This window comes from Pseudopipra pipra, chromosome 8 (assembly GCF_036250125.1).
Source record: "Pseudopipra pipra isolate bDixPip1 chromosome 8, bDixPip1.hap1, whole genome shotgun sequence".
Lineage (NCBI taxonomy): Eukaryota > Metazoa > Chordata > Aves > Passeriformes > Pipridae > Pseudopipra > Pseudopipra pipra.
Genome location: NC_087556.1, coordinates 1052509 through 1069130, shown reverse-complemented (window position 1 = coordinate 1069130; position 16622 = coordinate 1052509). Strand labels below are relative to the sequence as shown.

The following is a 16622-nucleotide window of genomic DNA, read 5'->3' as shown; positions in this document are numbered from 1 at the left end:
TTCACATGGTGGGGCCCAAATTATGTTCCTTCTTCAGTTTTCTACATAGAAGTCACCAAAAAGTCAGTGAACAGGTAGGGAATGAGATGTTTTAGCAGAGGAGAAAAGAAGAGAAGCCCCTCTGGGCAACTGTGGGGCTGTGCTGGTGCCTGGCTGTGGAAAGGAAAGGTGTTATGCCACCTCTTACTGCTTAACCTGCCTGACTTTGAACACTTCATTTAGCACGAGGGTTTACATCAGACACTCGTGGTCAGGCAGCCCAAGGTGTGCATTTCCAGCTCTATAAATACCTTGCATTAAACATCCACGTGCTCTCTGAGGAGGGGAAGTGGCAGGTTAATATTCCACTGCAAGGCAAATTCACCCTTGCAACTGTGACCAGTATGAGCAAGAGGCTGGGACGAGCACTGGGACCTTCCAAATTCAGTGCAGACCTAGGCTTTTGCTTATTTTATGATAAGCTGTTGGACATTCCTTGTGTTTCACATTACCTGCCCCACCCAAGGGCAAGAAGAGAAGGCACTTCAATGCTTTTCTCACGCAGCAATATTCAGGTGCACAGGCTAATCCCCCACCTGCTGCTTTTGTGCAGGAGTTTTAGGGTAGGGCTTTAGGTCAGGCAAAGCACAGAGACACTAAATCACAGAATATACACAGCTGGAAGGGATCCATACTATAATCAAGTTAAACTCCTGGCCCTGACCCTCAGAGCGTTGTCCAAACCCTCCTGGAGCTCTGGCAGCCTTGGGGCTGTGCCCACTGCCCTGGGGAGCCTGGGCAGTGCCAACCACCCTCTGGGGGAAGAACCTTTCCCTGAGATCCAACCTGACCCTGCCCTGACACAGCTCCAGCTGTTCCCTCGGGTCCTGGTTCGCAGCTGCCCTCACAACAGCGTGACCCGTGCTCCTTCTAAACAAACAGAACAAGCAACTGAGTTCAGAACATATTTCACCCAGTTCCTGGGCTTTTCACACATAAAAAGGGCTGCAGTTAGTTGTGCAGACAAGCACAACCAGGGGTACTGTTTAGTTTCTTAGGGAATAGTTGGATCAAACTTCTGCCTTTTGCACAGGCAGCTCGCACCGCACGGTACCTATTTCAGTTCTGGAAACCCAAATCAGAAGATCACAAGAAGCTTCACTTCACTTGGATGTAAACCAGCCCCTCCCCTCCAAAAGCTGTCAGAAGCACTCAGTTTTCTGAAGGTTTTACTTACTTGTACTTTAAGAGCAGCCACTGAACAAACCACAGTCCTACAAGGATCATGCCGTTGATTTCACAAATAGAAAAAGCCCATTGCACCCGATCAAAGCGATCAAAAAATGCATCTGGGAGGGGAGGCTGCACCTCCTTGGGAGGCACTCGTTCGTGGACGACTGAGATAGTCACTGTGGTAAAGACGAAACAAGAAAGTGCATAAATAAACGCCAGGAAAGTCTTGCCCCACTCCATGGGGTACTGCGAGCGCTCCGGCTCTGGCATGGGGATCTTTATCATCTCCTTCTTGAACCCGTTTGGCACCCCATTGAGCTTCGCCTTGCCGCCGAAGCCGTTCTCGCCGCCGCCGCGGACGTGCCCGTTGGCGTGGCCGTTCTTGTGAGCCTCCATGTGGTGAGCCATTTTCAGAGTCTCGATCATGTGCAAAAGCCGCTGGCCGCTGTCGGAAGACACCCGGGACAGAGGCGTCCTCTTAAAGTCCTCCTCCGTCAGGTCGATGAGGTCCCGCCCGGTGAAGCCCCTCAGGGGCTCGCAGTACTCGGGCACCGCATTCTCCATCAGCCAGCCGGTCACCTCCTCGGGCGACCACAGCACCACCTCTTTCATCTCGCCAGGCAGCCGGGGCACGGTCTGGCATGGATCTCACAGGGGGCAGCGCTCACTGCCACTCCGGAGCGCTGGGAAGCTCCTCCTTGGCTTCATCCTGTCCCAGGATCTGGCCGGAGGCGGGTGCCCGTCTCTAACCCGCCCACAGGAGCATCCGGGCGCCGTGGCAGAGCATAGGAGTCACTTCACTTCATATTCGTGTTGGCATTCTTCTTCCTGGGGAGGGGAAACACCCAAAAGCACTCGTTAGGACAGCGTTTTGTTGGCAGTGCAGGGACAAAGACAAAATTCCTGCAGAAGAACACCTCGATTCTGCATGGAAAAGACCAACTCATCTGAGCTCCAGCCTTGGACACACAGCACTGTCCTTCCCAGCTTTGCTGCTGATTCCTGAAGAGCTTTAACACCACTTTGCAGCTGTGGGAAGACTCCTGCCTGCTCTGTAGTTGTTGCATTTTCCATTGCTATGCAGTTCTGGTCCATAAACAGCATCCAAACTTACAATCCTCATACTCATGGATTTAAGGATCTACAGAGGGAATGTTCAGTATTATTCATGTCAGAAGCCTTTTCTCTCCCTCACAGACCAGTACCTTAATGCAACGTTTTGCACTAGTGATTGAACATGAAGCCTGGTTTTTGTTCTGCAAGGCAAAAACCACAAAATCCCAGAATGGTTTGGGCTGGAAAGGACCTTAGAGACCATCTCATTCCCACCCACTGCCATGGGCAGGGACACCTTCCCCTAGACCAGGTTTGCTCCAAGCCCTGTCCAACCTGGCCTTGGACACTTCCAGGTGCCATATCTAATGTACCAGGTCACCAACACCCAAAAATGATGCAAGGATCTACTCTCTGGGCCAAAACATCAGCAGGAAAATCAGTGTCCAAACAGATTAGCCCAAAAATAAAGCATTTAGGTTTGCAGGTGTTTAGCAGCTCTTTGAGGTAGATTTTACTGTTTCCATGGTATACTGCTACAATTCAAAGAATTGTTTTCTATCAGCTAAAAAAAGGAACCAGGAGGAAAATAAAACTTTAAAAGAAAAGACGAACTAGGTAAGAAACTTCTGCACCCAGTGAATTACAAAAATAGCTTGGAAAAGCTGGTCACTTCCAATACAAAAGGTACAGGAAAACAGATGTTACTTCCTGAATTTTTGAGGCACAAGCAGCAAAAGAGGCAGTGACCACCACCAGCAAACCCCCACGTCTGAGACATTTATTCAACCAACCAACAAAAACTGGTCCTCCCCAGAGCAAAGAGAAGAGACCAGTGAACCCCCCTGTCTCCAACCTGCCATCCCACAGACCACGTGTGAGAAAGAAAGTAACAGCATGGGGAAAAAAAAATGTATTTTGAAAAGTCACATCAAGCCTTTATCAGCTTCAAGAATATTTTTAGCCTCTTACAGGCTACCAAGTGTTTGTGTTTCATTGCAAGGAGCAAAGCTGTGACTGGGAAAAACCAAAATAATTTACTCTACTAGCAAGATTGGAGGTGAGGTGGTTCAGAACAGATACAGAGCTTTACTCCTGTACAAACATGACCACACTGCACACCAATGTGTTTTTTGATCTGTTGCCTCTGAACTCAGCAGGAAACACAGGGTGCAGTTTTCAATCTGTTTTTCCCTGGAATGAACCATGATGGTTGAGAAAAGAGCTCTGGAGGAAGGACTGGCAGTACTTTGAATAGGGCACCTCTCCCTTGCTGGGACATATTTAAACCCGTGGAGCAAACCAGGGATGGAGATGACTCTTCCACCTTGTGAATCTCTGTGTTGTTTTAAAACAGAAGGGAAGATGCAGCTCTATTTTCTTTCCTTTTTTTTTTCCTCAGTACCAAGAAGGCTTTCAGCCACAGATTGCTTCATTATTCAAGTTGTGTTTAGCAAATCAGTATTTAGTTACAGAGCTCTGAACATGGAAATAGGACTGAATTATGCATGGTAACCCACATTAGAAGCCCCTACAAGGCTGGCACTGAAGGAGAGCAGCTCAGCTCTCCACTGTGCCCATCTCTGTGTGCTCACTGTACTTGAGGTATCCCAGGGCACAAAAATTCCCAACTAATCCTAACAGACTTCTCCACAAGCTGCTTGTTTCCAAGGATGATGCCTTACAATGCTGTTAAAACCTAAGTTATTTATTTTTTAATGCTGTTACAACACCTGGGCTCCTGGTCTGCAGCAGGGCCTCAGCTTCCCGTGCTGTTCCACAGCTCCACTGCTGCCTCTCCAAGTTGTGTGTTACAAACCCAGCCTGGCTTGGGCTGTCAGAGCACCCTGTGTACACCACGAGGGGGGGCAACATTAAACCTTTTTAACTTCAAACACTGGAGTGACTGAATCCCAGTTTCCAGGCAAGCCCTGAACCATTATCCTCCCAACAAACCGGCTTTCTGTCCACTCCCTGACGACACTCTTAAGGACTCACAATCCCAAAGATACAGGGCCAAGGGCTCCATCCATCACTGCTTAGGAGCCTGTAGCCAACCTTCAAACTATATCTCAACAGCCAGGAAAGGTTTGGACTGGACAGTAGGAAAAATGTCTTCACTGAAAGGGTTGTCCAGCCCTGGTGGCATTAAAAGATGTGTGGATGTGGCACTTGGGGACTGTGCTTTAAACTCACCACCAGCGATGCTATTTAAGGTACCACACGAAGAATAAAGACTGCTTGACTCCAACTTCTGTAACTTCATGGATTATGAAACATAAATCTATCTCCTAAGAGTCTTAAAAACAAGAAATCCCATCGCACAGGCAGAGGCACAGACATCCAGCCCACCTCGTGCTGGATGGATGGACAGATGGATGGAAGAGGATGGTGAGGGGTTCACCAAGGAGCTACTGAGCAGAAAGTTCAGTCCTCAGGGCTGACATTTCTGGGAGCATGAGCCAGGGGCAATCCCAGCCCGCTGCTCTCACACCACCAGCGTGTAAATCACTATCAAGCACCTTCTGTAAAAGCAGAGGAACTGATACTCACGGGAGGAAGGTTCAGAGGAAAGACAATACTCTGTGCCAAGGACACAGGCCACGGAGTTGTTTTCATTGAGAGTTAAAATGAGGAAAACCAACTAGAATTTCTAACATCACCTACCACTCAAGCCTCTGTTTCACAGCCTGTCTAATGGAGGAGGAACAGGCGAAAAAGCTTCTTTACGAACACCTTCCAGCTTGTCACATTAAAAATTCCTTGTTCCCTATGGTGTATCTGTGACAGCTTGATCAGGTAAGGTTTGCAGAAACTGTACAGGAGACTAACAACCCTCACTGACCCCCCTGTTGCCACAAAAGGTCTCATCCTCTCCACAAAAGGTGAGGACCTGCATCGGCTGCTGCCAGGTCACATCCACGGGCTCAGCTCCATCCTACAAGGATGGGCACACACAAGCCTCCCCAGCTCTGACATGAGCTCTTTAGGCTGGGCCAGGCCACTGAAACACTCCCTCCATCTGCAGCAGAGCTGCTTCATTAAGGAATTATAAATAACAATGTGATTACCACAATAATGCCAACTGCACTATGATAATGATGCCGTGTAAAACCGGTATCTCAAAACACCCGGCAAAAGACCCAGCAGGATGAAACAACCTCATCAAGGGCTCCAGGCCCCACCTCCTCCTGTTTGCATGACCTTTTTCCCCACCTGTTCCCAGCAAACACTCAAGTGCTAACTCAAACCATCAGGAGTAATTGCCACCACCACTTCAATGTGCACGTCTGTGGTTCTAACCCCGTGACCACGGCAGCTGGAACAAGGATTTGAGAGGGCACTAACCATACACAACCTTGGCTATCAAGACCTGTTCTCTTTTGCACTGCTTTGCAGAGGTGCCGTTGGGCACAAGGGCTGAGTGTGGGAGCAACCAACTCATTGGTTAAAGGGTGAGATAATGAGCCACAAAATCATCAGCTGGTTACACCTCCACACTTAGAATCCCAGAATGGTTTGGGTTGGAAGGGACCTTACACATCATCTTGTTCCACCCCTCTGCCATGGGCAGGGACACCTCCCACTAGCCCAGGTTGCTCCAAGCCCCGTCCAACCTGGCCTTGGACACTTCCAGGGATCCAGGGGCAGCCACAGCTTCTCTGGGCAACCTGTGCCAGGGCCTCCCCACCCTCACATGGAACAATTCTTACCCAATATCCCATCTATCCCTGCCCTCTGGCAGTGGGAAGCCATTCCCCCTTGTCCTGTCTCTCCATCCCTTGTCCCAGTCCCTCTCCAGCTCTCCTGGAGCCCCTTTAGGCCCTGGAAGGGACTCAGAACAAGACCCACGTTTGGGGTGTACTTGTAAGCAAAAAGCATTAAGTCTTGCAATTAACACTGATAAGAGAAAAACACATTCAGCAGCAAAAAAAAGACCCCCAAAACCAGTCTGCCCACCTCCAAACTCCTCCTTAAACACTTTGAAACTCGACCGAAGAAAACCAAAGTCCTCCCAAATCAAATCACGCCTTCCTTTTACTCTCTAAGCTTTGCTGCCAAGGCAACAGTCACTATAGAAATCAGTAAAATCCTCAGCCATTTCAGCAGCTCCTCACCAGGAGCCAGGGAGATTTTCCAGTCCTTCCAGAGGCAGTGGGTGTGTTTCACTTGCAACCCTGAGTGCCCTTCCCAAACACCCCAGGAAAGTTGAGACGATCCCACCACCAGTGAACAACAGAGTTCAAATGAGCAAGGTCCAGGGATAGGCACAGATGGGAGACACAACAGTGACCTTTTGTGTTTGGAAAACAGACCCTGAGATTTACACTGATTACAGGTGCACACAAATAACCAGGAGAAATCCAACTGCTGTAAGGATTGGAGGACTTAATGCTTTATAAACCAACCCACAGGGGAATTTCCCAACCCCACTGGTGAGCAGGAGTTACACAGGGGCTCTTGTCCTGCCTTTTTACAGCACAAAAACTGTAACAGCAGGGTCTGAGTCACTGCTACAGTCACCTCCCCTACAGGCATTTTATCATCACCAACAATAACACTGACACCTCAATAACTGGACGTCCTGTCCTGGACAAGCACCTCTGCACACCAGTGTGTGAGGAAAGGGCGATGCCTGCCACAAATCATGTGCTGGACAGCACTAATGAGCTCTCAAGCAATGTTTCCCTCTCTCCAGGGCAGCCTTGCCACCAAACCAGGATCAATCACCCCTTACAAGGGACTGCTGGCACTCTAAAGCGTGCCAGGAAAGCTGATTTTGTACTGTAAATACAAACACATGCAAATATATAACAGCTATAAGTATAAAATCGAAGCACAGGTGGGCTCGTGAGTCACACAGAGCTCCAGGAAAGGTTACCAAGGTCGTCCCCAGATGGAAAACATTGTCCTGAGGACACCGAGTCAGAGCAAGTGGAGTTACTACTACGAAAAGAGAGGCTGGGATCAATATGCAAAGCAACACCCACATACCCTGAGCAGCTACTTACGTAGCTTCAGAGAGAAAAAAACCAACCCTGCCTGTATACTACATAAATCCCCGAGCAGCCCATTTTTTTCCAAATGACTTTATACCAAGAAGGAAAAGAACTCTCAGCGTGTATTTCCTATCCTAATTTAATAAAAAGAAAAATCCACTCACGGGCCGAGATCTCGGTTTAACAGCTCGTAACCCAAGCCCAGAGTTCAGCAGCGAGGATTTAAAAATCAAAGGACTTGTAGCACATTTGAATAACCAAACAGCTCATCTCCAGATGGGAACCACCACCAGGGCGTATTTCCATCACAGAAGTGTCTACAGGGATGTGCATGGTGATCCAGACCCCTTCTTCCTCCAAACATGATGAAGCCTCATCCCTTTGCTTCTTCAGGAATTAAAGGGAGGCAGTTCTGCCCCTTTACCCCACTGGAGCTTGGAGTTACCTGGTCTGGTGGAAGGTGTCCCTACCCATGGAAGGGGCTGGAATGACATGATCTCTAAGGTTCTTCCAACACAAACCATTCTGTGATTCTATGATTGGAAGCCCTACATATCTCTGCTCAGCCTTCTTCCTCTCCCTTTCTCCTTGTGGTTGGAAGTAGTGATGGAAACCAGCAAACACTCACAGGAGGCTTCACCCAACCAGGAGCAGTTGCTAAGCAGGGCTTTTGTTTTCATAGTACGGAAATCCTGCTTCCAGTGATATGGGGATGGAAAGGATGGGGTGGGGAGGGCAGGGCCCGCCTCCAGTTTAAGTTCCAAACAATTATTTCACACTGGGAAGTCTCCTCAAATGGGGGAGGGAGAGCCAGGCACCAGGCCCAGAGCCCGTGCCGGCACCCAGGGGCACAGCCACGGCCTTTCTGCCCAGGGCAGGGGTAACCCAAGCACTCATCTCCTTCTGTACTCCATTCCACAATCCTAATGGCTCAATCCTAAAGTAATTTATCACCTGCAGCACAAGTGGGACTGATACCAGCTTATTTTTCAACAGCTGCAACAAAAAACCCACCTTCCACCCACCCCAAACACAAAGGGTGCGTGAAAATATTAACAGACCATCACAAATCCTTAAACATGAGGTAAGATGGGATATTGGGAAGGAATTCTTCCCTGGGAGGGTGGGGAGGCCCTGGCACAGGTTGCCCAGAGAAGCTGTGGCTGCCCCTAGATCCCTGGAAGTGTCCAAGGCCAGGTTGGATGGGGCTTGGAGCAACCTGGGCTGGTGGGAGGTGTCCCTGCCCATGGCAGGGGGTGGAAGGAGAACTCCAAGGTTCCTTCTAACCCAAACCAGTCTGATTTTGAGTAATCTGCTTAGACACCAGGATTTTTATCTCTCCAGCAGCTTTCTACAGCAAGACCAACCTCCCCTCACCCTCCTGGTCACAAAGAAAACCGCCCTCGGGCACCACCACTCGCGCCGCGCTCAAACCTTGCCCGTCTGGGTCCTGGACTGGAGCAACCCTGAGTGTTCCCGGGCTCCGTGCTCAGGCAGCAGCAAGCTCTGGCCGCCGTCTCCAACACAGCCAAACACACATCCGTGTGATGCCTCGGGATCTGGGTCAGCCAGAGATAGGGAAGAGCTGGAAACAGAGCCCCGTGTCCTCGTGCAACCTCCGAGCTAACGCCGTTACTGAAGAGCACGGAGCAATATCTGCCTTCCTCTCGAGACTACCCAAACCTCCTCACATTTATACACAAACAGCAAAAGATCTCCAAAGGAAAGCAAATTAAGCTCAAAAAAAAAAAAAGGCAGAAAAAGCAGGGTTTTTTCCCGCTACAGGATGGAAACAGGAAAATAAGGAGAGATTATATGTCTGCGACGTGTTCCGTATTTTAACTCGGTGCAGGTGCTTGGGGGGGTTTTGTGAGTTTTTTTTACCTACAGTGACTACCTGGAAGTTGTTTATTGTTAGAAAGTCATATTTGTAAGTGGTAGCACAAATTTAAAATAAAAAAAAGTAATGGAAACAGGAAGGGAAGTTACGCTTAAGGAAACTGAGAAGAGTCTTGTGACTGATGGTAACATGGCTCTAAAATGCAGACTCCAGCATAATTTTCCAAGCCAGCCATGCAAATTAGGAAAAGGAAAGCTGGCAGAAACCACAGCAAAAACAGAGCCTCACTGAAGGCTTAAATCAAGTATTTGTCATAGTTTTTAAAATTTGGGTTTGTTACTGGATATGTATTAGGCAGTAGCCAGACCACAACAGTTGCTTCCTCCAAACAGTCTTTCCCAGAGTTACAAGTAAAGGAGAAGAAAACTAAGTTTACACACTATGAATCTCAGCCTAGAATAATATTTCCATATTTCATTAGCAATATAAATATTTTATTTCAAATACCCTACTTTTGAAGCCCAACACATCAGACCCAGATCAAAAAGACTCCAAGCCTCAAGAACTGTAATATAAATATCTATAGATCCTCATGTATGATGCTGTCCTCTGCATTTCAGCTGTTACTATTCATAAACCCACCCAAAAGACCATCAATATTATTCATTTTCAATGCTGTTCCTCTTGGAAAACAAAACAAACCCTGTGTTTGTCTTTATGAATTTAGTTTCACGTAACACACAGTGAGCCTGGTTTGAAAGGCACATCACAAATAGTCAAGATTATTTCTGGTGCAAACAGTCCAAATTTTTGAGCATTGAACAGTCCTCCTCTCTCCAGCAATAACCTCTTCAGAGTTGTACTGTACATCAAATATGTCTCTGAAACACATCTGCATGAAGGAGAGGAAGACTCTTATTGCAGAGTTGGTCTAGAAAAATTAGAAAGCCAGGAAAGGATAGAAAAAGTGAAAAAAGAAAACCAACCCCAAACAACTTCGACTGCCAACACATTACAGGCGTACAATCCACACGATGGGAATTCGCCTGACTAGAGCCAGACCTCCTGACAATGCAGATGGGCTGCCCTGGCATCTTCCCTTCTGTGGTTAATGCTCCAAGTGGGAAAAATCCCCTCAGTTTGCCAAACTCCAGCCACCTTCCTTCCTCCCCATCCCACGGGTGCCAAATCCCTGTGTTTGCACTGGAGATCTGCCACCGTTGGCCCCGACGGCAAAAACGCGCTCCAGCAAAATCCACCGCGGCTGGAGACACGAACCCTCCCCTCCCCAGTGCAGCCATCCAGGAGCTCCTTCCTCGACAGCAACAGGGCCAGAAGGAGAAGGTCAAACAACTCTGCTCCCTACTCTAAGGGTCCCCAGTTTTTGCCTTTTGTAGGTAACTTTGTGGTTGTAGCCTGGTGTTTTGGGACTGCTGATGCCGCCGCCGAAGGTGACGCTTTGATGCTGCCACAAGCTCCAAATTTCAGAATTTGGACTCCAGAAACCCAAGATATTCCTTCCCCCAGTGCTGACAAGTAGTTTTATCTCTGTATCAGGCCCCAGATTATAGAGCCACTGACTATTCCCACTCAGCTGCTCCCCATCTACGTCAGATGTGACGTCCCTGCCACCGATGAGCCTGTGACACCAGCAAATCCTGCTTAAATCTTGCTGCTGACAACAACTGGGCACTGCACCACCAAGGAACAGATATACAAAAGTGTTCTCCCTGAAACATGAGGCATTCCAAACATTTTTAATTGATACATACTCTAGGATCACAAAACAACACGGAAAATGTGCTTGGTTCCACACTGACCGTGTGTATTACCAGGTATGGGTGACACAAGCCACGAGCAGAATCACTTGAAGTCATTTACAGTGTGTTCAAAGTCTGCAAAATATGTTTTTAACATTCCTCTCAGCTCAACGTTATGATCAATTACATTCACAAATAAGGAGAAATAAGGGAAGATAAGAAACTCTGATCTTGCTATCTAACTGTTCTGGAAATCATGAATATTTCAATAACCACTTCAAAGCCTCAGAAGTAAGTTCCTCCTGCAGACACATCCAATTACCTCTAAATTTTTTTTCTAGTGACACACTCGAGGCATAGGAGATGTGTCTGTGTCACACTGTCCCAACATCTTTATGGAGATGTCCATCAGCCACCCGGTTATGATCCCAGGGAGAATCTCCGGCACGGGGGCTCTCAGCCATCCCTTCTCCTGCAGGCAGGGCACCCACTACCTGGCACACTGAACATGAAAGACTGGCTGGCTGTGTAACAGATTCACATGCTGCACTGGTAGGATTTGAACACATCAATCAAATCAGTTCAGAAAGTAACCTGCAATTCCAGCCAAACAAGAGAATCTCAGCTGCAGGTACTGGGTAAGTCCAACCAGCTTGTGCTCACGCCATGGAATTTAAGCTACAGTTAAAGACAGAATCACAATCACAGAACGATTTGGGCTGGAAGGGACCTTAAAGCTCATCTTATTCCACCCCCTGCCATGGGCAGGGACACCTCCCACCAGCCCAGGTTGCTCCAAGCCCCATCCAACCTGGCCTTGGACACTTCCAGGGATCTAGGGGCAGCCACAGCTTCTCTGGGCAACCTGTGCCAGGGCCTCCCCACCCTCCCAGGGAAGAATTCCTTCCCAATATCCCACCTAACCCTGCCTTCTGTCAACTTTAAACAAGAACAGTATTTCCCCTTACAACCCCCCCCAGGGAACACTGTCATCCACTCCTTCCCACAGGCCAGAAAACTGCTGCAAAGCGACTCGAAACGCAGAGCAAAGCTCAGGCCACAGTTTGTTCACCCTTCACAACCAGAAATAATTAAAAATACTTAAATCAGATGTCTCCTGAGACGGTTGGTCATGCAATACCTCTTCCCCTGCCACAGAAGGGATGGAGGGATGTCCAGCTGACACAGCATGAGGGCACAGCCTCCAGCAAACTTCACTTACCAGTCTAAACATCTTCTTTTAACTAAAGGAAGGCAAACCGAGCATTACACTACAAACTGGCTGATGCACTCCTCAGAATCTGTGCTTCCTTTCATTAAGCTGCACATTAGGCAGGAGGAATTTACAGCTTGTAGCACCTCATGTCATTCCCTTGATCCACCCCATGGAAGTGTCCACGGCCACGGGTCCTTTATGGAGCACGTAACAAGCGCAGCTCCCTGCAGGGAACCAGCCACACGCTGCTCACTGCAAATACCTCCAACTGCTTAGAGAATTTCAGTAGGCTTAGAGATTGAGAAGCCACTTCCAGCCTTGGGAAAACAATTTTAAAAAACCAGCATTCCAGCCTGGGAAGTCGACATGGGAATTAACCATTTAATTGACTAAGGGGTGCCTGTCGCTTTGGGATGATCGCTGAGCTCCTGCCTGCAAAAACAAGGCTGGGTTTCATGGCTGCTGTTACACAAACAGTTAACTGCAATAAGAGGTGCCTGTTACAGCAGAGAGAACTGCAGGAACCCAGTGGCACAGTTCTCCTTCCAGCCACAGAAAGAGGAACCCAAACAAATAAACCTCCGTCCCTTGTGTGGCAGAAGCACCGCATGACCAACCAGCTCAAGAGGCATGTGGCTTAAGTATTTCTCATTATTTGTGGTGGTTAAGTGTGAACCAGGAGAGAGGGATAGAGAGGAGGAAAGATTGAAATCTGCAGTCACGTAGTTTTCTGCAAGCAGATGGGTGAAGCTCAGATTAGCAGGGTATTAAGGAGAGCAAGGCAGGGACACTGATGAGGTGCCGCTCGAAAATAGCCCAGCGCTGACCTACCTCCTCTCCCAGATGGATCAGTGCTGGCCATGAAGTCATGGCTCTGCTGACTGGTGGGGAAGGATGGGAGATGGCAAGAGAATTGGATAAAGCTGCTGAGGCTGAAGCTAAAAGGGGAAAGGCAAAGTAGATAAGGAAGCAGCAGCCACGCAGGAGAGCGTGATGCTCCTTTACATCACCCTTCAGCAGCGAGATGCAGGAGGCTCGCTGGGAATAAGCCCTTCCTGTAGCTAAATACTCAGGAGACACATTCCCTAGGGATGTCCTGCAGGATGAATTATCCCTGCTGTGTACCCCTGAAAGCAAACAAAAGATGGGAATAACAATTCCGCTGTTTCTGCTGGGCAGGGGCTCCTCCGAGCAGGAGGGGTTTGGATGTTACAGCACCCCAGAAAGTCATCTGGGCATTTAGATTGGATATTGGGAAGAAATCCTTCCCTGGGAGGGTGGGGAGGCCCTGGCACAGGTTGCCCAGAGAAGCTGTGGCTGCCCCTGGATCCCTGGAAGTGTCCAAGGCCAGGTTGGACGGGGCTTGGAGCAACCTGGGCTGGTGGAAGGTGTCCCTGCCCAGGGCAGGGGGTGGAATCAGATGGTCCTTAAGGTCCCTTCCAGCCCAAACCATTCTGGGATTCTGTGAGCTGGTAAGACCCCATCCAGTCACTCCTGACAGGCTCCATGACTACACAGCATTCCCTCAAGATCTGGGAAACATATGTAGGCCTCCTGAGTACATCAGTAACCAGGATATTTTAGGAGTACCAAACAAATAAGGGCCAACTTGCCACAGCTGCTGCTTTACCTACTCATTCTGTGGTCAGACTTGCTCTACAGGACTATCCTTGAGCAGTGCTCTGACAAGCATTTTACAGGTAAATCCTAAGAACATCTCTCCAAGATCTTCTAAATCTGAGAAAATATGACATTTTAATAAGAGGCCTTAAAAAATTAAATCTTCCATGTAGAAAGATCATGAAAATTCATTATGAGTCCTCCAAAAATGCCAGTGTTGCTCCTGCAAGTAACAGAGCTGTCTGAAATGACTACTGATGGGGAAAATGAAAGTACTATTCTGGAAACAAGAAGATCAAATACTATAAAGTTCACACCAGAAAATACTAAACAGTCACAGAAGTCTGAGTTTGGGGTTTGTTGAGGTCTTTTTTTTTATTTATGTGGGTTTTAGGGGTAAGGGTGGGGCTACCAGAGATTGCACAGAACATACACACACATGAAGTTCTCTTTTAAAAAGAAATATATTATCTATCCTCAGGCATTTAAAAACCTTTTCACTGGGTCTGAAAATAACCTAAATTCACAAATATTTCATGTGGGTGAGGGGATAAAAGTACTGGCAGATATCCTGATGAAATATGCAGCTCACCCTACGTGGCACCACAACAGCACTGACAAAAAGAGTCTCATTCTAGGTCTTATTTCACATCATCAGTGAAACAATGCAGGGACTGGAATTAATTTCGAAACTTGTGCTGGTCTGGATCGGTCTGAAATGCAAGACATGCCACACATGGCAGCATGTAAGCTCAGATTTAATGGGAACACCGCTCTGCTCTTCTCAGCCCAGAAGAGCCACAGCCTCAGACAGCACAAGGATATCACATTCCCATCTGGGTTTGGGATTTCTTACCCTCCCGAAGGGGATGTGCAGGAGACAGGTTTCCAAGAGCAGGGCTGGAGGCTCTCTCTGCTTTCTGGAAGAGCCACGAGGAAGGATCAACATTTAGAGAGCTCCTGAGAAAGGGTGGGACAGCCCCCAGGGAGGGACACAGCGCCAGTCCAAAAAAATCAGGCAACCTGCATCTCCTCAGCTCACTAAAAGCCAGGTTTTGCCAAGTAACCAATTTCCTTACACTCTTCATTAAATAAAACATGAAGGGCAGGCAGAGACATAAAATATGAATGCACACATGTCCGTAAGCAACAGGCCCTGTTATTGTAGATGCTGCATAAATCATCGAGGACAAGGGGACTCATGTCCCCTAACAGAGGGCACAGAATTTGAGGTCAGTTAACAGGCAAGGGAGTCTGATATGAAGAAGTGTTGCATTTATATCTGCTTTTGTGATCTACACTGCCTAAAACCAGCAGACACTGCTTTGGTTCATGTATTATTTAGTCAGGCCAAATGGGAGAAAGGCAGAATCCAGCCCTGGAGACAAACATCAGCTGGTTTTGGGGTGGTTCTCCACCCCACAGAGCACTTGTGGGGATGGCAGGGCACAGAATCCCAGAATGGTTTGGGCTGGAAGGGACCTCAAAGCCCATCTCATTCCACCCCCTGCCATGGGCAGGAACACCTCCCACTGTCCCAGGTTGCTCCAACCTGGCCTTGGACACTCCCAGGGATCCAGGGGCAGCCACAGCTTCTCTGGGCAACCTGTGCCAGGGGCTCCCCACCTCTATGGACACTCACTGCAAATTAAGCCAGAATGGTCAAAATGCTGCTTCTGTCAGAGTTCTCTGTGAACCTGCCTGAAGCCATGACAGAAGTTATGAACTGCACTATTAAAAGTCATTGCTGTATCTGTTTTCCAGCCCTTTGCCAGGCACAAACACAATGTCTTTAAAATTTCAAGTGTTAGCACTTACAATTATTGCTTTGGCAAATTTCCCTTGGGAAGATTAATAGCTACCTAAGGAAGACTTGCCCCTAAGCACTGCCATCTCCTTTTTCTTTATATTTTTTATTTCAGGCAGTGGACTGACAAATAACACCCCTTTTTACAATGCACAGCATCTTGCTTTTCTTGTATTTGCACCCTTGGATTCAAAAGGTACAGCAGCTTTCAGACAACGACCTCAAAGTTCAGTCAGGACAACTGTATCTAGTTGAAAAACACCTTCCACCTTGAAAATTGGGAACCAACTAATTCCACCCTCCTGCCATGGGCAGGGACACCTTCCACTAGCCCAGGTTGCTCCAAGCCCCGTCCAACCTGGCCTTGAGCACTTCCAGGGATGGGGCAGCCACAGCTTCTCTGGGCAACTTCTGCTTCCCTATTTTTAAAGGTACTTATAAGACAGGACTTCCTCTCTGTTCCAAAGCTCTGCATAAAACTGGATTTATTGATGCATCCCCATGATTCATCAGCAGAGCGTGGTGACAAACTGTATCAGGCTGGAATCTAACAAAATCAGGAAGAAAAAAGAAATCAGGAAGAAAACTCAGGAGTATTCATCTCAAACTGAGACCCAAACAAAAACCAGCAGGGGTGTTTGTTCCCTCTGGCTTTTTTCTTCCTTATTTTTCTTTCCATCTTCGAAGCATCCACTCTTTCCTCCCTCCTTTCCCCCTTGCTCTGGGTCTTGTTCCTGTCCCACGTGCCAGACCCTCCAGATTCATGTTCACCAGGCTTAGGAGAAAGTGGAGAGGCTGCTCAAACCAGGGCAGTGCCAAAGCACCTCCTGAGGGTTATTTTAGATAGTTATACTTAGTTATATTAGTTAGTTATGTAGTCAGTTATTTTAGATAACTCTGTGATGGAGGGCCGGCAGCGCTGGCAGCCTCCTCAGCCTCCTCCCCTTCCAAGAGTTTTGAAAAGAAGGAGAACCAGTCTGAAAGGATCCCGAGAACTGCAAATAAATGATGGCCCTGTTCATCAATTAGCTCAGGCTGCACTGAAATCAAAGTCACAGCGGGCTCTGCAATCACTCAGAATAAACCCCTCACTCCTGGATCACTCCTGTGCTGA

At 48.1% G+C, this 16622-nt stretch overlaps 1 protein-coding gene across 7 annotated transcripts in view; it reads right to left on the bottom strand.

Annotated features, from left to right (window-relative positions):
* The window catches only part of SGMS1 (sphingomyelin synthase 1), an 86944-nt gene that overhangs the window by 12763 nt on the left and 57559 nt on the right, over positions 1-16622 (bottom strand). For all 7 annotated transcript variants that reach the window (XM_064662159.1, XM_064662160.1, XM_064662162.1 and 4 more), the window contains one exon: positions 1217-2040. In XM_064662159.1, coding sequence (XP_064518229.1) covers positions 1217-1824 — 608 coding nt within the window. In that variant the 5' untranslated portion in view covers positions 1825-2040. The remainder of the gene's footprint in view (positions 1-1216; positions 2041-16622) is intronic.